This window comes from Typopeltis vanoorti, chromosome 20 (assembly GCF_054136105.1).
Source record: "Typopeltis vanoorti isolate ZY-2024b chromosome 20, IOZ_Tvanoo_1.0, whole genome shotgun sequence".
NCBI lineage: Eukaryota > Metazoa > Arthropoda > Arachnida > Uropygi > Thelyphonidae > Typopeltis > Typopeltis vanoorti.
The window spans coordinates 9,177,023-9,204,410 of record NC_143568.1 but is presented as its reverse complement, the minus strand read 5'-3'; the positions used below and the strand labels follow the sequence as shown (position 1 = coordinate 9,204,410).

The 27,388-nt window shown below is 34.9% G+C and overlaps 1 protein-coding gene across 1 annotated transcript in view; it reads right to left on the bottom strand.

Moving 5' to 3' along the window:
* The window catches only part of LOC150095219 (ATPase family AAA domain-containing protein 2-like), a 538,448-nt gene that overhangs the window by 200,978 nt on the left and 310,082 nt on the right, over positions 1 to 27,388 (bottom strand). Inside the window, exon 17 of the mRNA XM_090410622.1 lies at positions 1,618 to 1,756. Within this exon, the coding sequence (XP_090266748.1) occupies positions 1,618 to 1,756 (139 nt within the window). The remainder of the gene's footprint in view (positions 1 to 1,617; positions 1,757 to 27,388) is intronic.

Genomic DNA, 27,388 nt, shown 5'->3' with positions numbered 1-27,388 from the left:
CTTCCTAGGCGAAACTGTTTAGCCCATTTCTTCACGGTGATATATGAAGGAGAAGCTTCCCCATAAACAGTATCCAATCACTGTTTGACAGCACTTGGAGAAAGCCCTTCTTTGGTGAAAAACTTGATCACAACACGGTACACAATTTTTAACATTACAGCCACTTATCATGCTATGTGTCAGTCAAATGAGTGCCTCCAACTGAATGATGCTGGTAGAGAGTTGAAACTGGTACATTAAGTTCCCCATAGATGGTGCTATCTATCACACATAGTGTTTTAAATTGGCGAGAATTTTGTATATCAGGCCAGAAACTTTTGGAACCTACCTTGTAATTCATTTCTGACATAAAACTGTTCTGGTATGAAATAAACCATGCATACTATGCTATGTTATTAGAGATCACCAACTGGGGGAAACTTTCAGCCATGGTTCTTTTACCATTACTCATTTCTGTATTCCTCTCTATGTTCGATACAACATTTGTATTTTTGCACCCTTTTCACTAACACTCAGTAGTTCAGTTGGTTTTGACAGTGCATTTTGGTTAGAAATACCTGGGTGTGAATCCCATCTACGATGCGAAGAACCTTTATCATGTCTTTTTAATCAAAAATGAATTAGCTGGTCTCATACAGATGAGGAGGGTTTTTTCTCTCAGAAACTTGGGTTTTTCATCTCTCAAAAGAGGCAAGTCATGTGAACAGACATATCTACAGACACAGAATGCTAATGGAGAAGGAAGGCAATAGACAACCACCTTGTTCTATGACAATTCCCTACTAAAGTAGCATTGCTATCCCGCCAACCACTAGGTTTAGAAAAAAAGCACAAACATTCAACACACTACCACCTTCCTTATGACATTCGCACTCCGGTCACCTCACTTAACATGTCCCATACATTTGTTTCCATTTTTGCTTATCACTCACTTTCAAAAGTGAGCATGTACATACATGGAATCACACCAAGTCCCTCAGACTGAATTCCCTGAACAATGATTTACTGCCTACTACTGTTCTGGATCATTCTGAAATATAAAAATAAGCAAAAAATAACATGTCATGCTGAATTAAAACTATATCATAAACAAAACTTACACAATGTTACTAATAAAAAAAAAATCATAACTTCGTTTTTACAAACACTGGCCTATATATTTCCTTTTCCTACTGGCCTATATATTACTTTTCTGATGTCCCAGATATAATGAAAGAATTTTGAACACTTGACATATGCCTTTTCCAGATCAGAAAACTTAAATACAGACTATTTTGTTCTTATGATTTCTTGACTGGCTCGAAGTAAAAATCTGATCCTGACAGCCTTTATATAGCCTGAACCTAGCTTGTTCTTTCCAAAGTCATCCTTTCCACAAGGCATGCTTGCATAAATCTTACCTGAATACTCGTTAGAAAAATTCCACTATAACTCTCATGTTCACTTCTGTTACTTTTTGCAGATGGGTACCATGGGAGATCAACACCAATTATCTGGAATTCACCTTCTGAATTATGCTTGTGTGGCCTCTATAAAATATTTATACCATATTTGAACATTTCTGGTTGAATATTACATGCTTCTGCTGCCTTTCCACATATAAAATAGATAACTCACCTTTCTTTTTCTTCTTCTGGTTTGGAGGTCGTACCAATTCTTTCATAAGTAAAATAGAAAAAAATTCACTCCGCTCAGTAGCTGTAGGATTAGTCATTTCAAAAACTTGTTCCTGCTTTTCATCAAAGAGATCTTTTATCTAAAAAAAAAAAAAAAAGGCTTGCATCTATACTGCATTTCAGACAGATATTTAGGACTTACATTTAATTTATACATCACAAAACAATAATGAAATAATGCTTTAAAACATCTGCTCTTAAATTTTCAAGCAATTAATAGATTTTGAGTCCTCTTATGCGAGGAGGTTGATATAAATGTTACAGCTGAATATTTGAAAACAGCAATATTTCAGACTATGTAAAAGAAAGAGGTGAATACTTAATGTCTGTGCAAGGCTCTTAAATAAAGTCTTCTGTGAGGTCTAGTCAGTTAGGCAACAACTGTAATGATAACAATGAATACGATCCTTGAAAATGGAAAAATAATTTTTTTTTAAAATCTATCCATGGATTATAATTATCTTTTCTTTTAATATCAATCATATATAGACACTGGACAGTAGTAAGTGAGAAAGAAGAAATCTGTCAACAGATTTCTTCAATAGCTGGAAGTCCTTTGGAAAATGTATAGAAAAGGAGCAGAAGTAAATGGAATGAAAGATTATCAGGAGGAGAAATTGGTATTATAGTAGAAGAAGAAGAACTGGGCATGGATGTTAACTAGCAGCTGCTCATGTTTTCAGAAAGTTGACGAATGATAGTGGATATAAATGCAGAAACAAAGCTCTGAGAAAGTAACTGAAAGGAAAGCATTTTTGAAAATGATGGAGACAACTACTGTGTTTGAATGAAAACTTTAGTTTAATATAACTAAAATCTACAATTCGACGTTTCGACCTTTATGTCAAGGTCATCTTCTGGAGCATACAACTATACACAAAAAACAAGCTACACTACAATCAAATTGGTTTGTTAAAGATACTGACCAACTGCTACTACAATTGTTGGCCTGACCTCTGGTGAAAAAATAAAATAAAATAAAATAAAATAAAATAAAAAAATATATATATATAAATAAATAAAATAAAAAAAATAAAAAAAAAGTATACATCAACGTTAGAGTCCTATTATTAGTGTTATCTGTTGGTTGTAGAAATACATTGGGCGCAACAACAAGTAACTATCTATATATATATAATAACAACATGTTATACCTGTACATTCCAGCCAGTTGGAATGGAATGGCTTCTAATAATAGTTGTAGATTGGCTAGAGTCCTGACTTATGCTGGATCTTATATATTAGGTAGGCTGAATGTGTGCCATCCAGATCCTTGGAATTTTCATGCCTTCTTTGTTGTTGATATTTGGATGGTTTATCAAGATTTCGCAGGCTTCCTTAAATTTCCTTTCATACCAGGTTTTTGTGTGGTGTAAAGAGCGGGTGCTTTTCCAGTTGATTTGGTGTAAGGTGTTGAGCGCATGGTCTGAGAGGCCTGCTTCACCATAATGGTTATATTTAATGTGTCTAATGTGTTCTTTCTGGCGTATAGGGATTGTCCGTCCTGTTTCACCAATGTACGGTAAGTTACAGGGGCAGCAGATGCTACAGACTCCAGGATGTGCTAATGGGAGGAGAGGATCCTTAGAGGAGTTGAATATGGTTTTAAGTTTAGTGGGTGGTTTAAAGGTGGCATTGAGGTTATAATGTTGTAGGATTCTATTGATTTTTTCTGATAACCCTTTAATGTATGGGATGGCTATGGTTTTACTGTAATCTAGATTCGTTTTTGTTGTTGTTTTATGGAGTATTTTATTAATAGTATTTTTGTTATAGCCATTATTTATGAATGTGTCGCTGATGATTTTTAGTTCTTGTTTCACGGCTTGCTGGTTAGAGCAAATTGTTGTAGCTCTGTTTTTAAGGGTGTTAATGACTCCATATTTTTGTGATGGGTGGTGGTATGAATTCGCATGTATGTATTGGCCGGTGTGTGTCGGTTTTCGGTAGACTGTGAAGGAAAGACTGCCTGAAGGAAGACGTGTGTCTAGGAACAGGAGCGAATTTTGATTTTCGATTTTATTTATTTATTTATATATATATATATATATATATTTTTTTTTTTTTTTTAATTTTATTTTATGTTTTCACCAGAGGTCAGGCCAACAATTGTTGTAGTGGTTGGTCAGTATCTTTAACAAACCTGTTTGATTGTAGTGTAGCTTGTTTTCTGTGTATAGTTGTATGCTCCAGAAGATGACCTTGACATAAAGGTCGAAACGTCAAATTGTAGATTTTAGTTATATTAAACTAAAGTTTTCATTCAAACACGGTAGTTGTCTCCATAATTTTCAAAAATGCATTCGGATCACCGTGCAAGCCTAAAAGAAAGGATAACTGAAGGGAAACTGTAACAGTGAGGTCATTTATTATGCAGACTGCTTCTAGTGAATAGCATCAAGTACTTTAAGGGAGGTTTTAGGTGCATTACTTGCATCTAAGCAACAGTATTCTTAAGCATGGGCAGATTTGTGATTTATACAGTTAAGAGGAATTGTACAAGTGACAAGAAGCATCTTGAATGAAGAAGAAACCTAGTTTTTTGGAGGTTGAGGAGACTATGGATCACATAATTAGTACCAGGAAATGCTAGAAGTGGAAGCAGCTCAAGGAGAGAAATCTGAATCTGACTGGAGATATCAAAGTAATATAGATTACAGTAAAACCATAGCTATCCCATACATTAAGGGGTTATCAGAAAAAATTAATAGAATCCTACACCAGTACAATCTTAATGCTGCTTTTGAACCACCTTTAAAATTAAAAAGCATATTCAACACCTCTAAGGATCCTCTCTCCCCATTGGCACACCCCGGAGTTTATTGCATCTATTGCACCCGTAACTTATCTTATATTGGGGAAATTAGACATACAATCCCTATCCATAAAAAAGAACACATGACACATTAATATAATAATTTTGGTAAAGCAGGCCTTTCAGATCATGCTCTTAACACCCTACATCGAACTGATTAAAAGTACTTGTTCTTTGCATCATACAAAAACTTGGTATGAACGGAAATTTAAAGAAGCCTGTGAAATTGTGATTAACCACCCTAATCTTAATAATAATGGGGCTTAAAAATCCCAAGAATTTCGATTGCACACATTCAGCCCACTTTAAGCAATTTTTCACTTTTATTGGCCACTATCCATACCAGTTGCAATTTATATAAATAATTTTATTTTCTGTTTATTTATCTAGCTATTATTTTCTGTATGAACATGTTATACTCCAGCTTAATTTAACTTTGTAACTTAATAGAAAATAATACTAACAGGACTCTAGCTTTGATGTAGTGAGTTTTTTTTAGCACCAGAGGTCAGGCAAATAGTCTTAACAGTTGATCAGTAACTTTAGCATGCCATGTAGATTGTAGTGAAGCTTGTTTCTTTGTATATACGCATACTCCAGAAGATGATCTTAATGTGAAGGTCGAAACATCAAGTGTATATTTTGGTTTATATTAAACTAAAGTTTTACTCTAACACGGTAGTAGTATCCATAATTTTCATTATGTTTTACAAACTGAATGTTAGTCCTGGAAAACAAAAGTTTTAAATTGTGAAACTGAGCATGTTAATATATAAAAAGCAAAAAACATGAAACCAATAATGAAAAAATGAATTAAACAAACTGTGAATTTAAAAGAGATGAAAATAAAGAGCTAAAGGAACAAAAAACAGCCTGTTATTTACATGGCAAGCCAGCAACATTTTTTGATGCTGGGCTGTGGACATTAATGCCACAAAAAAAAAAAAAAAAAAAAAAAAAAAAAACCAAGATGAATTCACTGTTCTAATGACTAGGGTACAGGAAATCAGTATTCAGTGGGTAAGAAGCTAAAGAAGTCAGTGATTTTCGGAATGAACAGAGTAGCAGACACAGGGGATGAATGATGAGTGTGGAGGACAAGAAAACCTGAAGCCAGAGAAAGTCAAAAAAGATGAGATTCAAGGTATGTACAGTATCACACCTTGTATCATATCATTCTTGTGGTGAAAGGAATTGCACAGACAGACAGATACCAGATTAGTGAACACACAGCCTGTAATTTGAACAGTCAACATGGACAAAAACTGATGTATTTGCATTTTGTGTTTCATCAAAAACAGGCAGTCCAGTCTGGATTTCTACACACGGTGGTGCACATCATTTGAGTTTAGGCTCAAGTTGTAAATGTTAGTGAAGTGGAAGAGATTCTTTATAGTTTTAATTATAAAGAATCTTTGGAGGTTTGGTTTTTTTAACTCTGTTGTGATTATGTTTCAGATGTTAATGACAACAAACAAAACATCTATGGCAGAATGAGATTTAAATCCACAGCCTGCTAGTTGTAGAACACATACTACACTCTCAGCCACCTTTCCATACTGCCCATATAAAAAAACATGTCAAAGGCTCTTCCTCTTTAAAGTTAACAATAATAACAAAAAGCATTCTGGTGTCATCTTGAAATGTGCCAAAAGAGATGGCAATCACATCTGAGATTTCAAGAGGAGTATGATTGGAGAAAATAGATTCTAATGCTTCATGATTCTTAAAAGCAAAAACAAATGCATGATGCTTTAGCCTGTTATCAAGAGATTTATGAAGAGAAGAAAGAAGCAGCTGTTTACTAGTCTGGCTGTGCCAGACTAGTAATTAGTCTGATTTGAATATATCAGACTAATTGAATACAGTGGTGGCCCTCCATAAGACTATGATGTATGGCAAAATGAGGAAGCCACTAGTAGTGTTTATAGTACTAGCACACATGTAGGTCATTATTGCTCAAAGTAAGAAAGCTAACTGTGAACTAGCAGGACAGAAGAAAAAATTATTCAATTAATGATAATCATCATGTTAGGCTTGATCTTGTGCATTTTATTTGTGGTTTCACCCAGTCTTGATGAATCTTGCTGATAAAATAATTTTGCTTTCACTGGCTACCTGCACAGAAACAACGACAATTATTTAGATACTGCCCAAGATGATTTGCTAGCCACTTATAGCCAATTGCAATCAGGCATAAGTGATCATCTAGATTAAACACCTTTATTCGATAAAATAATTGCTATATTTGATCAATCAATGGATGTGGATTGTAAAAAACACAACACAGGCAATGTAAAGAAGAGAATATGTGTGTGAATTGTACATTACTGATAGCAGTTTTCTTTCATAAGCAATACAGTATGGAGTGCAGCAGTATAATGACTGCATTCCAGTGCAATCAGACAGAAAATGTCCAAGTTTTAATTCACTCCAACAGGAATAATAGCATAAGATGAATACAAAGCAAAAAAAAAATATTATTCTTCTCTGTATGTGTTTAAACAGTGACTGACAGAATGAGGAGGGATTAAGTGTCTTCCTTAATTTGCATAGTGAGAAGCAATGACGAAGAGTTAAACTTACCAAATTAAAAGGCTATGAGGAAGAAAGAGAATATTTTCCATCTTCCTAACACATTCAGGAATACGGAAAATGTTCAAATCTTTCTCAATGTATTAGTCTTAAAATACTGGAAAATATAAAAAAAAGGACAACTGCTGCCAACGAAGTGTGTAAGAGAGGGTATTTGATTTACTTGAATGCCAAGAGCTTGCAAAATTCTTTGACATGAATACCAATGAAAAGATGCCTGAAGTGTGCTGTGTGAAACTTCTCAACAATGGTGAAAATGTGGTCCATATAGGGTAATCATCCAAGGATTCGGCTGGTCACCCTATCTGGACAACTGCTACCAAAAGTGTGTAAGAGAGGGAATTTGATTTGCTATAAAGACTGGGGATAGCTATCAAATATATCATATGCACTGCAATAAGACATAGACATATAGAATATAATGACAGTAGTATATAAAATAACAACAAAATGTTATATTCAGGCAATCACAATCAAGGAAAAGATGGAGTAGCCATAGTATTCAACACAAAATACGAGAATAATCTTCTTGAATGGCAGTCAGTCTCAAGTAGAGTAATGTGGTCAAATATGAGAATGGGGAACTGGACAATGAGACTTATTTGTGCCTATGGTCCCACAGAAGGTTCTACTAAGGTAGAAGTGGAGGAATTTTTTGACGCTTTAGAAAAAGCAACTGACACAATGAAAAAGGAAAAGTTGGTCCTTGTTGGGGATCTAAATAGCAGAGTAGGAAATGATTGTGAGACATACATAAATATTTTGGGAAAATTTGGAGAAAAGAGCAAAGCTAATAATAATGGCAAATATCTGTTGGATTTCTGCTCAGGACATGGACTGGTTATTACTAACACCACGTTCCAACATAAAAATGTGCACAAATTCACATGGAGAGAAGAGGCAAGGAATAAGAAAAGTCTCATTGACTATGTTATTGCTGATAGTGATGTTTTCTCCCTGGTGCAGGACACCAGAGTGTACAGAGGATTTGAAATTGGAAGTGATCACTATTTAGTCTTGAGCAGGATAAAATTGAATTTCATATTGAAAAGAATAACATGTAAGAAAGTTTTAAAGCGAATAAAAGTTGAGCAGCTCTCTGATGTGAACTGTAGACTAAAATACACAAAGATTATTGAAGAAAAAATGAAAGAGTTTGAGAACAGGAATCAAACTTTAGAGACTCAGTGGCAAGCCTTGAAGAAAGCTCTGATTGATTCAGCTAGAGAGGCATGTGGTGAAGTTGTCTGCAAGGATAGAAAAATTAGAACTCCATGGTGGACACAGGAAGTTAAAGAGGCAGTGAAGGAAAAGAAGAAAGCATATCAAAAGTTCCTGGCAAATAAGTCAGCTTGTGCTCTTAGAGAATACAGAGACAAATGCAAGAATGCTAAACACTGAGTAAAACTAGCTAAACAAACGTCATGGGAGGACTTTGGCAAGAAAATAGAAAATAAATATCAAGAAGGTGGCAAAATATTCTGGAGGTTGTTGAAGAAGCTTAGGAATGGAGGAAAGAGTGCTGTAAAAGGAGTTAGAGATGATAAAGGTGACATGAAAATGGGAGAAAAAGATATCCTTGAAGTATGGAGTAATTAATTTGAAAAACTGCTAAACGAAACAAGCAGTGATGACAGCACAATGGTAAAAAACACTGACCAGGCATGCAGTCAGGAATACATATCCATACTTGAAATAGCCATCAGAGGCTTGAAATGTGGAAAGGTAGCAGGAGTAGATAATATTCGACCAGAAATGTTGAAGTATGGTGGTATAAAAGTCTTACAGTGGCTGCACTGCATAGTTCAGAAAGCCTGGACAGAGGGAGGAATTCCCAACGATTGGAGTAGAGCTCTCATAGTACCCTTATATAAAAAGGGGAAATAAAACTGAATGTGAGAATTACAGAGGTATTTCCCTACTGAGTGTTCCTGGCAAGATCTATGCGAGTATACTTGAGAAACGGTTGAGAAGAATTGTGGAAGAAAAGCTTGGTAAAGAACAAGCTGGATTCAGGCCAAATAGTGGCTGTCAGGGTCAGATCTTCACTTTATGACAAATAGTCGAGAAAGCATGGGAATATAATAAAGATCTGTAATTAAATTTTGTCGATTTGGAAAAGGCATATGACAAGGTGCCAAGAGAGAAGCTATTCAATACCATACAGTTAAATGGTGTCAATGGGGCATTATATCAAGCAATACTTAGTCTTTATTTGAGTTGTAAGTCAGCAGTTAGAATTGAAGGAAGTACAGGAAGATGGTTTAATGTTAAATTTGGTGTGAGACAAGGAAGTACATTATCCCCTCTGTTATTCATTATCTATATGGATCACATTATGAAGGAAAGTGGTATTAAACATGATATCAAAATTGGAGATGTTGATGTCAGATCTTTGCTTTATGCGGATGATGTTATACTTCTAAATAAATCTGCTACAAGTCTCCAAGATTCCCTGACTAAATTGAATAACTGTTGTTGTAGATATAGTATGAAGGTCAGCAATAAAAAGACAAAGACAGTGAAAATAGGCAGAATTGTTGAAAATGTCAACTGTCTTGTGAATGGAGAACCTGTGGAACAAGTAAAACATTTCAGCTACTTAGGCACGATTTTTAGTGAAGATGGTAAATTAAATATAGAAATAGACAACAGAATCAGCAAAGTTGGTATGGTGGGAAGTCAATTGAATAAATTCATATGGAATAAGAGAGAAATTAGTTGGAACACTAAATTAGCTGTATACAAGACAGTGTTCAAACCAGTTTTAACTTATGGATCTGAGTCAGAAGTAAAACACTTGACCAAAGACTAGAGACCGCAGATATGAGAGTCCTGAGAAAGATTATAGTAGTTAACAGATGGCATCAATGGCAATATCATATTAAAAACGAGGATATTAGGAAAGAAATTGACATTGTCAGCATCCAGGAATGCATTTGCAGAGCTAATCTCAGGTGGTATGGTCACTTAAACAGAATGAGCGAAGAAAGATTAGCAAAACAAGTGTTCTCTGCCAGGTTGGCAGCAAAACAACCCAGAGGAAGACCAAGATATAGGCAGATTGATACGGTACAAAGTGCCTTAGACAATAGAAATATAAGATCTGATAATGTTGGAGTCTTGACAAGTAACAGACTGATTTGGAGGAAAATTGTAGATAGGAAGTTAGTAATGATGTAATTTTTTTTTTCATGTAGTACTATCATATCCTGTAAACCCCTTGAGGGTACATGGCAGGAATTTGATGATGATAGTATATAATTAAGTGTGTTATTAACATATTCCTATCAAAAACTTTCTTTCAAATTAATCTGTTATTTGTCAAGTAATCAATATGATCAGATATTGCGCTTCTAGGACACAAACTATGCTATCAATTCCATCTAATTCTTGGAAGTACTCTGGATATTTTCAACTTTTTTCCTCCTGCAATCTTGGGATTAAAACATCTGGTTTGCAAACCTTCTGTTCCAGTATTTGACCATACCATTTTAGACACACAGATTCTAAAATGTTAACAATATCAAATTCCTTTCTAATGTCTTAATTTTTAATATGATTCTTCCAATCAGGGTAGTGAAATGATGCCATCAATTGATTATCCTCAGTTTGATCAGAACTTCCTATGTCTGTGGTCTTGGGTCATTGTTTTATATCTAAACCATTTCCTGGATCCATTAAAACTGGCTTAAACACTGCCTTGAATAATGCTACTAATTTCTATTTTATGCTACATAAATCAATCCAATTCTTACTCCTCAGGTCTCTGATTAATTTTCTTAACATATCAGCTTTGCTTACTGTATTATCAATTTCCAAATTTAATTTCCATCCCACTAATAAATGGAGCTAATAAACAACTGAAAGATTTTACTTATGAATAGGTTCTCCAGTGACAATGCAGTTGATAATCTTCCATGTCCAGTCCATTTTCAGTATCTACCTTACTGCTGATTCAATAACTTGGATTTAGGAATATGGAACTAAACTATGAGGACAGACTGAGAGCCTGTTGACTGCAGACACTAGTAGCCAGGAAAAATAGGGGTGATATAATATAATAAGTCTCTAAACTTCTGAAAGAGTGTTATAGGATATTGGCTGATGAAATTTTTCATTTAACGAATGGTGGGGAGAGAGCAACAGGGAATGGACATCTGTCAAATTTAACTTTGTGTGCAGTTAGGAAAAGGTGAGAGTAAGTCCACCTGCTGAACTGGTGAATGCATCTAGCGTGAATGAGTTTAAGAGGAAGTAAGACTGCTGGGATGGGTAACATGTTTTCCCTCAATGAGTCCTTAACTCCTGAGGTCTCTGATTAATTTTCTTTTTAATATTCATTTTTACCTACTTAAAACTAAATGCAGTAGTCAGAGTGTTTTAATGACTACTCGCCTACTCCCTATATGGGAACAAAAAGTCATTAGCTGATTATTTAAAACTAAATGGTGATTACCTATGTTTCAAATATCCCATAGATTTTATCTTGAAGTAGTCTGAAGATATTATTATAATTACTACAATAAGACTTCTATTTTTTGTGTGCTCTCTCCACATGAATTTAACACAGATAATTTATGTTGAAACATAATGACTACTCCAAGATGAAAAGTCAAATGGCTATTTTTCTGGCAACCTTAATTAAAATTAAGGGGATAAAAATCCCTTGTTGTTTTACAGCCAGTAAGCAAAACTCTAAGATCGAGAACTACGATCTATGAGTTTCATGCCAAAGAACTATCATATTTTTTTATAATGACTACTCCATTTTACATAAATCCAGAAAGCACTTGCCATTAGCTTTACTGTTTTTCTTAAATTTTCCCAAAACATTTCTAAATATCTGACATTTGTTTCCTACTCTGCTGTATAGATTTTCAACAAGGACCAGCTTTCTTTTTCTGTTAGCTGTCCTCTTTATTAATAACTCCTGAAAAATTCCTGCATAGAAGCTTTTGTGGAAATACAGGCACAAATCATTTCATGTCCAATTTTCATTTAGAAATTTACCAGCATCACTATATGTAAAACTATCTGCCATTCAGAAATTAACCATCTAGATTATTGATACTACTATAGCCACTCCTTCCTTACCTGTATATGACATCTTATAGTTGTCATATACATGTAATATTTAACAGTATCTTACTCATTTCACCTTAGTTTTTGGTTATTTTGACATCTCATCTCATTTTCCTTTTACCCTCTTTTACTTAATCATCAGACCTCAAACCGTTCACAGGATAAGATGGTCAAGCCTTATGCCCCGGTACATCCTATGCCTGTAGTGTTGAGTTCTCAAGGCCGGTTTGCCTGCTTTGCAGGATGAACCCCCCCCCCAGGATAAACTGGGGGAAAAACCCTACTGTCCACGCCCAAGACTGGCTAACATGGCTATGGCTGAGGAAGATCCTTCAGATCCTCACGTCACTGACGGGAATCGAACCTAGGACACTCCACCCCCAGGCATATGGTTGCGACGCGCACAGCTACTAGGCTAACCACACGGACGTTATGTTGACATGATATTTGTAATTATATTGTATTCCACTTGTTTTACAATGATATTTCTCACACTGAATAGCGTGTATCTTCAATTCTGCTATGAGCAAGTTTGTTCAAGTAGCTGACTTTTCTCTGTTCATTCCAGTTCCCTGAGGAAAATAGCAAGATCTACTTAAAAGGAAAAGGCCCCAGGTGGCATGACATTTCATTACACTGTATCACCATCATACTGTTTGTGGTTTAAGAAAACATGAATATACTGGTCTGCTAAGTTAAATTGCTAGATCATCCTCATTCATTCAGTACTGAGGTGGATAACTAATAACAGGGTGCACTATAAAGTGTAATGAACAGTAGGTTGGAAGCCTTGTCTAATTCCACACATACTCTATAAGGAATGTGGAGTTGTAACTAAAAACAAGTGAATGTACAAAATACTCCTGTAACTATGTAGATGGGATCTAACCAATAAAAGATGCTCTCGCTTACAGAGGCATAGAATTGTCATAGTAATCTAGTTCTCAGCTAAGAAGTACATGTAGATAAAGAAGACAGTCTTCAGAATTTGTGCAATGCTATCTTGCATTTTTTGTTGACACATGCGCAAGGGATTGCCAAGTACCTTGGACTTTCAAAAATCATTTCTGATACTTGGCCTCTGTTGTATCTGATATATGAATCTGTTCCATCTGTAATTGTGGGCCAAGGTGAAGGCTCTTTTTTTTGGAAACAAAGTGTGTAGATCAACAACAATGCTGCATATAGTTGGATGAACTTGTTTCATTATACAGTTAACTCTGATACCAAAAAATATCATGCTTAATGTAGATGCTGAGGAAATACCATCCTATTAATAACATGATTGAAGCAAGTTCCTATACCAACTTGGAAGATTCAGCTCCACAGAAAATTTTTTTAAAAAGTGGGAGGCCTCCTCTGAGATCACAGTTGTAAGTCTTTCAACATATCTCCTGCAAGTGTCACAAACTTTCGCATGTCAAAGAACACTGAACCAGGTATTCAGATTTCAAGGAATGTATCTCTGTTGAATGTCTCTACATGAACACAGGTCTAATGTTGATCTTTTTTTTTCTTCCTTTTACGAAACTTGCACTGCTGCTACCACTTCCTAGTTAACACAGAATATGACCAATGATTTCCCCCCCCCATAAAAAATGGAGAGACAACTAATCAAAGTATGAGGATAGTAATCATAGGTTTTTTTTTTTTTTTTTTTGATTCTTTCCTAATTTTAAAAGGCAATGATAAGTGCCTTTTGAAATGAGAGAAGTTGCTGTTCTGTAAGGACTATTATAAAGTAGTACACCCATGCAAGATCGTGGTTGATGATTTACATCACACTAAATGAAATTTAACTACTGTATCTCTTTTTTTGGGTATCAAAATTCAGGGAGATTCATAAGATGATATCCAAGTTCTAACAACATCTCACCCAGACTGTTTGCAACTTCTTTGGGTCAGAAACTACACCATTAAGTTCTGGAATTATTCAATGAAGTGAATTATATATCTACCTGTCATTTATTTATATATGTTTTTCTTCCAGGATTGTATCCGATATCACTTTTAATTAGTTGTATAGGTTACAGACAAAGTGAATGTGTCCCAAAATCGTTTTTGGTTCTGATGTCTAAGGTAACTTGCTTTGGCTAAAGCATGTTTAAAGATCAATAAGGTCTATTGTAAGGGATTATTTACAAAATGTTTTCATACTAGTTTTGGAGGAAAGAGAGAAAATTGAAATGATGTTTATAAAGATGCTACGGCCTTGAAAATACAATTCATTATACGTGTCTCTGCTTCATTTGCTTATTCATTGACAACAGAAAAACAAATACTGCTTTCTTATGTGCTCTTTTTATCTTCCTTGATGAAAAAGCAAAAGGATAGCAAGCAGCAGAATAGAGATCTACCAAAGAATAGGAATGGACAGGTATACAAAAGATATTACTTTTATTATTTAGAAGTCACAAAGGCTGTTATGGCCAAGCATATATTCAACAACCTTGACTCATCTGGTGGTGTTCGCACTACTGCATATTATCAATCAAACTTGCCCATTTTTGTATGGTTGGAAAGTAGTTGAGAAACATGATCAGAATCAATCCAAGTTATGTCAGAACCGTCTGTTAAATGTGGAACATACTGTAATAAAAAATCCCACTTAGATACAAGTAGCTACAGCAACTAGAATAGTGACTAAATTTAACACACATGAACCACAGTAGGTTTTTATTACGTAAATATTTCATCCTAGGTATCTTAGGACATCATCAGTACAGTATGGCAATACTAGGAATGACAAAAGAAAGGGCACATACGTACAAAGGAATCCAAATTGTGTGCAGTGGCGCGTTGCGGCCTGAACTTATATTAAAATTAATTACAGTTAAGTTATTTTACACAATTTTGTATGACAATTTCCCATACTTTAGGGATGGCAAGAACATCATTGCGGTTTAGATTTGGTCTGTGGAGTAGGGCTTCAGCACTTTCTTTATATAAAGGTGGATATGGTCTTGATGTTCCGACATGCGTTTAAAAACTGATCTGCCTGTCTGTCCAAAATAAGAGAGTTTACAGGAGCATGGAACTTCGTATACGCCAGGTAGTAAAGTTTCATTACCAGAGCCGACAAAGGAAATACTACAGTGGTTCTTGATACTGCTTCATACGACCAAAAAATGAATCTACTACTCCGAGACCGAAATACTTATGCAAAACTGGACTATGATCCCATAAAAAGACAGCTGAAGAAATTGAACAAGCTACTCGATGAAACAACGTCGTTATATGAAGAAACTTCAAAAAAACTCAAAACATACCATGCTAGACCTCCAAGAATATACGGTTTACCCAAGCTTCACAAAAACAACGTCCCACTCAGACCTGTCGTTGATTCAATTAGCAGCCCGACTTACAAGTTATCAAAATTTTTATCAAACCTTCTCCGTCCCCACATAGGCCATTCAACCTCTTCAATAAAAAAACTTCACGGATTTTCACACCAAAATAAAAGATATTCAGCTGCTGACAACAGACATGCTGATTAGCTTCGACATCGTCTCTCTCTTCACTAATATCCCCCATAAAGAAACTGTAGACCTATTAAATCAAAAATTTCTGTCGGACATTGTCGAACTTTTCAAATTTGTCATCACTTCTGGTTACTTCACATGGAGAGGAAAAATCTACAAGCAAGAGGAGGGAACACAATGGGGTCTCCCTTGTCACCCAACTTGGCAGATCTGTTTATAGAACATCTTGAAGGAAAAAATCCTCGCATTCAAACCCAAACCAAAACTCTGGCTTCAATATGTCGCTGATATCTTCGCAGTCTGGAGTCATTGCGAACAAGAGCTACTTCAGTTTTTAGAAAAAATCAACCTCCTTCATCCTCGCATCAAATTTACATTAGAAAGAGAATCCCCACAAGGCATCCCCTTTCTGGATTTACACATCCAAAGAAAAGAAGACGGTTCCATCTCCACCTCTGTCTATCACAAACCGACATTTTCAGGCCACTACATTCACAATCCTTCAGCTCATCATCCCTCTCAAAAATTTGGCATCATTAAATCATTGGTAACCAGAGCACACAGATTATGCTCCTCCAAGGATTCTCTAAAACAAGAATTGGAAATAATCAAAAACACAGCCACTCTAAATGGTTACAATCTCAAAACAACTCAAAAAATCATCAGCAATTTCTCCGCACTTCAACCTAGACAAGAACAACCCCATAGGATTCCCATACCTTATATCAAAGGCATCTCCGAACGGCTCTTTCAAAAATTATGAAGAAATACAATCTTGCTGCTACCTACAAACCCATCAACCAGATCCAAAACTTGTTACCCTCACCTAAAGACAAACTTTCACCGATGCTATTACCTGGTGTATACAAGGTTCCATGCTCCTGTAAACTCTCTTATTTTGGACAGACAGGCAGATCAGTTTTTAAACGTGTCGGAACATCAAGACCATATCCGCCTTATCAAACCGCATAAATCAGGCCTCGCTCAACATGGAGTTGAAAACCCAAACCACAAGATCCATTGGAAAAAGACAAAACGTCTACACAGATCTTCATATAAATATGAACGTTTATATAAAGAAAGTGCTGAAGCCCTACTGCACAGACCAAATCTAAACCGCAATGATGTTCTTGCCATCCCTAAAGTATGGGAAATTGTCATACAAAATTGTGTAAAATAATAACTTAACTGTAATTAATTTTAATTTAATTTAAGTAATTTAATTCAATTTAATTTAAGTTCAGGCCACAACGTGCCACTGCACGCAATTTGGATTCCTTTGTACATACGCGCCCTTTCTTTTGTCAATCCTAGTATTGCCATACTGTACTGATGATGTCCTAAGATACCTAGGATGAAATATTTATGTAATAAAAAACCTACTACTGTGGTTCACGTGTGTTAAATTTAGTCATGAATTCTCACAGGTTTCTCTATATAAACAACTAGAATAGTGTTAATTTGGTATATGCCAGAATGGTATGTACCAAAATAACACTACTGGTATTTTCCTATTATCTGCCTTTCTGTACAATATTTTTGTGGAATACGTGACAGTTCTGTAGTAAGAATACATATATACATAGATTGCCTGATGAAGCAAGCATGTGGAGATAGTTGAGGAACATACATGGAAAGGGCTGCATCATTAGAACAAATAGCACCCTGGTTCTTTGTGTGTCTTTAAATGACAGCCCGTTTCACAGAACTCTACTATTTTGCTGCAAAATAGATAAAACACTACATGATTTGCCTACTTCCCCCTCCCCAAATCTACAAGAACAAAACACTACTATTCCTATTCCATGTATCCAAGGTACATCTGAAAAGATAGCCAAAGTACTAATAAAATATTAATATAACCTTGACACCACATTCAAATCACGTGTCAAACAAGCAACTTTGACCTGATGTCCTAAGGACAAACTCCATCCTCTATCACATCCTGAAGTGTATGAAGTTCTCTGTGACTTAGCTTATTATGCACAGATAGGAAGATCTATTAACATCTGCCTTAGCAAACATAAGAAATACATTCACTACCATTGTTATTGCAAGTCAGGAATGGAAGACCACATTTGGATATCTCTTCACAAAGGATTAGATGGAAGAAAACCAGTTGCTATTTAGAAGTTGTTACAGCTCATAAAGACTATTTTTAAAGTTAACATTGGCAATGAAATATTCTCCTAACCTCATCAAGTATGGCTGCATGTCAAAAATTTGGGAGACTGTCATCTTAAGATGAACTCCAACACAACTGCAATACTTCTTTTATACAACTTTAGAGGGTGCCAAATTAGGACATTAGATATTTTGTCCATTAAATTTGAAATATTTCACTTACTCATTGTCCCATTGCAAACTGTGACATGTTTCACTCTGAGGATGCTGGTTTGAAATCCAGCAAAATGCAAGCCAGTTGATAAACATCCTCTTATAATTTTGTTTTGTTTGGTGCTGTAATACTGTTAAATTTAGTTATGAATAAGGCCAAGCACCTGAGCTTGTCAACTAGCTCTTCAGTGATGTTTTCAAATCATGGGCATCATGCAGACTGAAAAAAAAAAAAAAAAAAAAAAAAACCACTAGATGACTTCAATTAGTATGAACCAGCAAAACTTACCTTTCGTAATAATTTACAATAAGGCTACTTAATTTAGTCTTATTGTAAATCATCATTATATATGTAAGGATACCATGAACAATATCTTCCACTCCTCCACTCCTGTGTATGTGTCACCAAGTTTAGAATTCTGTAGTAATTCAGTCAACATTCTTGATCTTTGATACCCATTTCTTTCTTGGTGTTCCTGGTGCTCTGTCTCTTTTCCTTTTAATCTTCTATTCTTGAGAATTTGTGGAGGGTTTTCAAGAATGTATTTTTCTGTATATAAGTGCATACTATTATATATATATATATTTTTTTTTTTTTTTTGATATTATTGGAATATAGTAGTTTAATTATTCTCTAATCTCTTTGTTGGTTTTAATTTTGGTCCATACTGTTTTATTTTAATTTTTCTCAACGATTTCTTCTCAAAACATGTTAAGTTTCATACTTTCTTTTGTATGACAAATGAAGTCTCCACACCATAAATATGGATTAATCTGCCATATGCAGATTTCTCCAGAATGGTCTGTTCGTCCCATAGAAAATTGGGGGGAGGGATATAATTGCACATCACAGAACTGTATATTTTAAGTTCTTTTGGAGAGGTGCAATTATCTCTCCCCCTGGCCAATTTTCTATAAGGCTGGCATAGCAACGTAGATTAATTCTAGATCAATTAACCTGTGCAAGTTTAAGGTGCCTAAATAATTAAATATTTAATTTATCTCTTTCCATTTCCAGGTTAACCACATCTCTCTCCCCCACACTTATCATCACTGTTTTAGTTTTATTAAAATTTGCATAGTTCCTGCTGTTTTTATGTAGGTTTTCTATCACCCATTTAAAATTTTTTTTATTGTCTGGAAATGATACTATACTATCTACATATTTCATGTGATATAAATTTTGTTCATTTATAGATACTCTGACTTTTACTAGGATGGATGCTTATGTTACTAGCTAAGTAAATTCTAATGATGTCAGAATTTATCTACAATGTCAATTTTATTAAATACGATAAATAATAGCAAGTAATGAAATGGGGTAAGTAAGAATGGGGAAATGGGCAATGAGATTTATTTGTGCTTATAGTTCTACAGAAGGTTCTACTAATAAAGAGATCAAAGACTTTTTCAAGGCATTAAAGAAGCAGCTGACACAATGAAAGAGGAAAAGTGGTCCTTGTGGGAGATATAAACAGCTGAGCAGGAAGCATTTACCAAACATGCAGAAATGTATGTTTCCTTTGTTTCACAGTAATGGAGTGGGTGAGTTGGGGGCCAGCATTTTTTCACTACATTTACCATAACAAGCCTTGTACTACAACAAACTGTGTCTCTAGTCCCTAGGAATTTGCTATAGGGGGAACCTACTGTATCTCTTATTCTTCTGTGGTTGGGATTCATGCAAAAGGTTTTCTATCTAATTATACACTTGATTGCATCTGGTACTATCAGTGAGAAAAGGATAAATATTAAACCTATCCTACGTCCATGTGGTTGAGATGTTTAATAAGAGAGAATCAGATATGATGTAAACTGAGCTCTTGGTTTTGTATTATATGATGTTGGAGAGAGAGTAAGTAAAATGCAGATGCTTCTTTGATTTTTACCAGAGTATCTGATGACCTTAATTTGTATAAATGGTTAGCCTTATCTTTTCTATTCTTTTTGACAATTTTTATGTGCTCTGCCATATGCAGATTTCTCCAGAATGGTCTGTTTGTCCCATAGACAAGAAGTGAGATGCACATTTTTCTGGGAGGGACTCTTATGGTAGCTTCGTAAATTCTATAAATAACGATTCTTCTAATGAAGGTAGAATTTTATCTGCAAAGAGCAAGAGATTATGTAGACTCCTATAGATTTTTTTTGATCAGAGGATGTGATTGTTTATGTAAATGTCAAAAAATACAGAGACCTTGCATAGAAGGCCTACCTTTATTTCATATTGTCTTAATATCTTTGATATTTTATCTATCACATTAAGAGTTATGGCCTTTTTATAATCTTGGTTATCCTGTTCACTAGCTTCATCAAGCTGTTTTTTATAGCTTTTTATTTACACACAAGTTGTGACAAGATTATATATACTGAGGTGCTTAATTTCTTAGGTACTTTATTTCATTGCCACTTAAGAAATAAAACATTTTTAAGTTAATAAGAATTTTTTTTTTCGTAAATAATCTTGCTTTTAATGAAAATACTGTGGAGGTAACACTATGTTTATTTATTTTTAATTATTCTTACTGCTTTCCAGCTAAATTAATTCTAATTGTTGTGATACTACATTATTTCTGAAGTGCAGTCTTGTCCTGAAATTGAGAAGGAATTGTTGACCGGTTATCCTTTTATAGCTAACTCTCATTACAGCAAACACCCTCAATATATAACAAACTACTGTAGAGTCTCAACCAACTAATTCTGAAAGATCTCAGTTTGTATTTAACCAGTACCAAATTAATGTAATCAGTATTCTCACAGTGAATTTGTGTTTATAGTCAATGTCAGAGGAGTTACATGTACTATTAAAGTTATGAAAGAAGCAGTAAAAAACATTATTTTCACCATTTCCTGGTATTTACACATAAGGGAGGAAGAAAAAACAAATAGAATAGACTCATCATCACCATCAAATTCCTGACATGTACACTCAAGGGGTGTACAGGATATGATAGTACTACATGAAAAACTTACATCATCACTATCTTCAGTTTTCCTCCAAATCAATCTGTTACCTGTCAAGACTCCAACATTATTAGCACTTTTCTAAGGCACTTTTTACTGTATCCACCTATATCTTGGTCATCCTCTGGGTCTTTTTCCTGCCAACCTGGCAGAGAATGCTTGTGCTAATCATCTTTCCTCTCCCCATTCTGTTTAAGTGACCATACCACCTGAGTTAGCTCTACTAACACATTCCAGACTCTTATAATCAAAATTTAGAGTAGCCTGTTTAAGCAGATAGTTTTTGACAGTGAAAGTCAATTGTATTGGGATAGTCCAAAACAACAGCTTCCTATCAAACATTTTCTTCTAAAATAATGTGTCAGGTCTCCAATATTATCAGCACTACTTTATGTGAATCCCATCCATGAAAGCCTGTTAATATATAGCACATCAGTGTTCAAGAGTGGACTAAGGTTTAGATCACTTGGAAAGTATGCTCTAGCAATCAGACAAGGAACTTTTTTAATCAACTTCAGGCCTCTACTAAACAAGATAACTGTCTCATTCTGAGGAATGAAATTAATCTATCACCTAAAGGCATTATTCTCAAAACAATATATGCCAGAAAGAAACAAGTTTCTAGATTATGAGCCTGCCTATACTACTAATGTGCTATAGATTTACAATTTTCATGGTGGGATTAACAACAATGGCAGAAAATCAGAATGGTACATTTTCTCATAAGATTCTTGTATAATGACACCATTCATTATTTCAACAAGTGAACCTTGATTTTTGTATAAATAATGTAGATAATTTTATTTTGCTAAATTTACTGTCAGAACTGTCCAATTTCCAAAATATCAAATTTCGTGCAATTTTGTAATACTTTCATTATTCTGAAGCATTCTTCTAATAAAAACAGAATTTTAATATGAGGGTCATGGAAAATCTTTCATTAACAAGACTTGAGTTCAAGGACTATGTGGACTAAATGAACATTAAAAATGATTAGACTGCAGCAGTCATATGAGCAAATACACGCCCTAACAAGTTGATTTAATTATTTATATAAAATTCAGTTTGAAATTATTTTAGGGTTGAAATTTTGTCATATTTTGATTATTGAGCAAGAATTATCATGAAGTTTGTGATATTTTTACATTATTCAAAGAACTCTACAATACTTTCATATTAAAAAGAAAAATCAGACTAGCACATTATGATACAGAGCAAATAACATTCAACCTATTTTTACATATTTACTTTGGACATAAAGTTGTTTTTCAGATACTACATATATCAGCCACTGAATTAGAAAACTTTATGCAGATATAGGCGAACATCACATATGCAGTGTATATGCAAAATACTTGATCATATGCATCATCACCACATATTCTAAGCAACTATTTAAGAATGCCACTGGTAAGTAATCATCGGTAGCGTTGATCACAATTGGAAAAATGAAAGATCTTTTGGAGTTAAATAAATGGCTTATTGGATGTCCATCTAGCTGATGTCACAATTTTGAAAACAACAGAGCTGACTGGTTTGTCAAAAAGTTGAGATATCTTGAGTATTTAATAGTGGAAAAATAACCCCCACACTGCTTGTCTAAAAGGCATAACTGTGTCATAAGACAATCTGTCAGGAACAAGATCGGCATTGTCTCAGAAGGTATGTGTGCAGACACAGATCTTCAGCGTCAGTGTGTCTGCAGAAATTCAAAGCATTTAATGAAGGCTGTTCCCAACCTGTATCTTACCAAACTATGCCCAGAGAATTGAAAAGGATTGGTACTGGCAGTCACATGCCTACATGAAAACCACAGATTTCTGCAAAGAACCAGAAAATTTGTCTATGGTGGTGTCAGGAACACCATGACTGGATACTCAAAGACTGGAAAAAAGTCATGTGGTCCAACAAGTCACTGTACACCTCATTCTGTACTGACAGTAGGCAAAGAGTTTGGCTTCCATTTGCTACCACCTTAGTATCACCACCTCTGGGTGATACCCCCCCCCCCCACCGAGGCAATGAACCCAGCTTGTCTTGTAAATATAATTCAAGGTTCTGGAGGTGGTGGCTTGGTGTATGGCATGTTCTGTTTGGTAAGGAACAGGCACCCTCCAAGGAATATCTGAACATTACTGCCAATCAAGTCCATCATACAATGTTGACTCATTTTTTAACCAGCAGGTGATCGTTGTTTCATTTATGACAATGCTACTGTCGTCATAAATGCAAGAATTGATCAGCAGTGGTTCAGCAATCATGACAGCAACTTGCACCATGTTCCTTCCCTGGCTACTACAAAACCTGAACCCCATCGAGAATGTATGGGACACTTTAGAAAAACAGATGCAGGAGCAAAACTCTCATCCGTCAAATCTGAGCCAGTTAAAGGACTGTTTGGTATTCCACAAGATGCAATCCAACATCTTGTGGAATCTAAGCCAAACTGCATATGTGCTGTAATTTGGGCTAAAGGAGGTCCAACATGGTTTTAAATAAAACTTTCTAATTCAGTGGCCAGTATGTGTATTTCCCAGTGCAGAATTAGTAATATCAGTACATACAAAGCTTTTTTTTTGTCAGTAAAAATTATCCGAGTGAAATCAAAACAGAATAACATGGATAGCTTCTAGTGCACATGCTAAATCTTCAATTTATTTAATTTCATTCACTGGAATACAAATTCAGGATGGCATGCAGACATTTCTAAAGCATCCAAACTGCAGATTTGAATTTTGTCCATTGCAGTATGTGTGAGATGTATTCATCACAAAAGTCGAAAGATTTGTGAAGATAAGAAGAGTACTTAACTAGAGCATGACTGAATCTTGTTTCCCTGGTGCAATAAGTAATAATATTAGTGCAGCTTGCAGGATGCAAAAAGATGAAGTGAAAGAACTTATTGTTTTGGCTAAAAATGAAGAGTGTCAGGCTACTGCCATGCAATGACAAAGTTGAGGAGGAGAACAATGATTAAAAAAGGAATCAATGCACAGGTTGAGCACAAGGAATGCTGTGGAGTTTGAAAACTTACAGAATAAATTTGATTGACAGTGGGACTTATATAATGCTGATTAAATGTACTTAAATAGATTTGGACTTTAGGAGATGAAGAAAACAGACGTGTGGATGGCAGCTCATTTGAGGCAATCTCGTGTGGAATATTTTATCCTATTTTGGACAACAGGACAAAATATACAGGTGACTGCAGTGATAGGTATGTGTTGTGTGTGTGTGTGTGTGTGTGTGTGTGTGTGTGTGTGTGTGTGTGTGTGTGTGTGTGTGTGTGTGTGTGTGTGAGAGAGAGAGGTGATGTGGAGAAGATGCACTGACAAATTAGCATATTCAAGTTGAGTAATTATTATGGAGAACTCCAACAATGGGGACATAGACTAGAAGATAGAAAGGCCATATGAAAAGAGGAAAATAGAATTTATTCATCTGCTATGAGAAAATTACTTGAAACACCATGTGATCAAGGGACTTGGTATTTGAATGTCAGACCTAGTCATAAGATAAGAAGATCTGTCCATAACCAAGGTGGACATATGCTTCTGACTGAGAAAAGTGATCATGCAGTCTGGACTTGAGATGTTGCAAAAGGCAGAATTTTCACTTAAGAAGGGGTATATGTGGAACTACAGAAGCAGATGATTATGATAAGTTTAGGAGGTGGCTTGAAACAGTGCCTTGACATAAAAGTCTGCAAGGGGAGGATATTAGCTACATGTGGGAGATAGTCAATGGTTATCTGAAGAAAGCAATATCAGTGTATATGTTAGATCACAAGGAAGGCAACTGGAAACTACCTTGCGATTAGATGGATGAGTAGTTTTCATTAAGCAGGAGCCAGAAAAAAATTTAATTAATTTTTTTTACACATAAATTTTTTATACATAAAAAATTTATATATAAAATTTTTTTAAAGAATTTATTACATAATTTATTTTAATTTATACATAAATGAAATAGGAAATGATCTGAAGGAAATTCAGCTGTTTGCTGATGATGCAAAGTTGGGTATAATACAAAGAGGGTTAATCAAGATAGCATCCCAACTTTGCAGCAAACAGCTAAAGATGCATTTCAGGATGAAAACATTACATGCTGTGTGATTGATGGAACTGGGGTGTTGGTAGATAGAGAGTTGAAGTTCGAAGGGGTATATTACTAAGGAGCCATGGCGACTCATATGATTATATATCATATGATAACTTCCTCTTATAAAAGAGGAAGTTATTATTCCTCTTTTATAAGGTTGTGATTGCATCTAAAACCCACATTAGCATTGCCACCAATGCAATAATTAGGTTAACTGATTTTTTTTAATTTCAACTGTGTTATACAAACACAGACACATTAACTTTTACCAGTTATTTAACTTATTTTGTAGCATTTTGCTTCTTGAATCAGGTGCTCTACTTTCATTTCAGTATATTTTATTTATTTATTTATATAGTTTTTTTCTTTCTTGTTGATACTATACAACTGTATGAAATTACTTTGGCATCAATAATCAACTGAAATAATGTTTATTAGCAAGTAAACAGTTAATCATGCAACCAATAATCTATGTATGTGTGTGATAATGATGACTATATATTAACATATTTGTGCTGCATTCCAACAACCATGGAATTTATTTTCATTCTGCGCAAGGCCTTTTAGCACATCATGGAGATAGATCCATGTCTTAAACAAAAAGTGTTCTGAGAGGTATAATCTTTCACATGAGTTATTATGATAGTATCATCATCATCAAATTCCTGACGTGCTGCCAAGGGATGTAAAGGATATAATGATAGTACTACATGAAGAACTTACATCAACACTAGCTTCCTATCTACAATTTTCCACCAAATTAATCTGTTATCTGTCAAGACTCCAACATTATCAGATCTTATATTTCTGTCCTCTAAGGCAATTTTATTGTATCAATCCACCTATATCTTGGTCTTCCTCTGGGTCTTTTTCCTGCCAACCTGGAAGAGAACACTTGTTTTGCTAATCTTTTCTCTCCCATTCTGTTTAAGTGATCATACCACCTGAGATAGCTCTGCTAACATATTCCTGGATACCAACAATGTCAAGTTCTTTCCTAATATCCTCATTTTTAATATGATATTGCCATTGATGCCATCTGTTCATGCCCCTATCTCAGGATTCTCATATCTGCAGTGTCTCTAGTCTTTGAGTTCCTACCATACTGGCTTTGTCGGTTCTGTTGTCTAATTCCATATTTAATTTACCATCTTTCCCTAAAAATTGTGCTGAAGTAGTTGAAATGTTTTCCTTGTTTTATAGGTTCTCCATTCACAATGCAGTTGCAAATGGAGAACCTAAAGTAACTATTATAACAGTTATTCAATTTAGTCAGAGAATCTTGTAGACTTGCACCAGATTTATTTAGAAGTATAACATCATTCTGCATAAAGTAAAGAGCTGAGAATCTCCAATTTTGATATCAGGTTTAATACCACTTTCCTTCATAATGTGATTCATATAGGTAATGAATAACAGAGGGGATAATGGACATCCTTCCTTCAATTCTAACTTCTGACTTACAACTCAAATAAAGACTAAGTAGTGCTTGATATAATGCCCCATTAACACCATATAACTGTAGTGTTTTGAATAGTTTCTCTCTTGGCACCTTGTAATATGCCTTTTCCAGATCTACAAAACTTAAATACAAATCTTTGTTATATTCTCATGATTTCTCAACTATTTGTCATAAAGTGAAAATCTGATCCTGACAGCCACTATTTCGCCTGAATTCAGCTTGTCCTTCACCAAGCTTCCTTTACACAATCCTTCTCAACCGTTCCTCAAGTATGCTTGAATAAATCTTACCAGGAACATTCAGTAGGGAAATATCTCTGTAATTCTCACATTCAGTTTTACTTCCCTTTTTACATATAGGTACTGTGAGAGATTTACTCCGATCATCTAGAATTCACCCTTTTGTACAGGCTTTCTGAACTATCCAGTGCAGCCACTGCAAGACTTTTCTACCTCCACAAGCAAGCATTTCTGGTCGAATATCGAATTTACTCCAGCTCTGTTTCCACATTTTAGGCTTTTGATGGCTTTTTCTACTTCAAGTATGGATATGTATTCCTGATTACATGCCTCGAGTGTTTTTTACCACTGTGCTCACTAATTGTTTCATTTAGCAATTTTTCGAAGTAATTACTCCATACATCAAGGATATCTTTTACTTCAGTTTTCACATCACCTTTATAATCTCTAATTCCTTTTACAGCATTCTTTCCTCCCCTCTATTTCTGAGCTTTTTTGACAGCCTCCAGAATATTTTACCATCTTCTTGATATTTATTTTCTATGTTCTTATCAAAGTCTTCCGATGGCTTTTGTTTAGCTAGTTTTGTAATGTTTAGCTTTCTTACACTTGTCTCCGTATTCTCTAAGAGT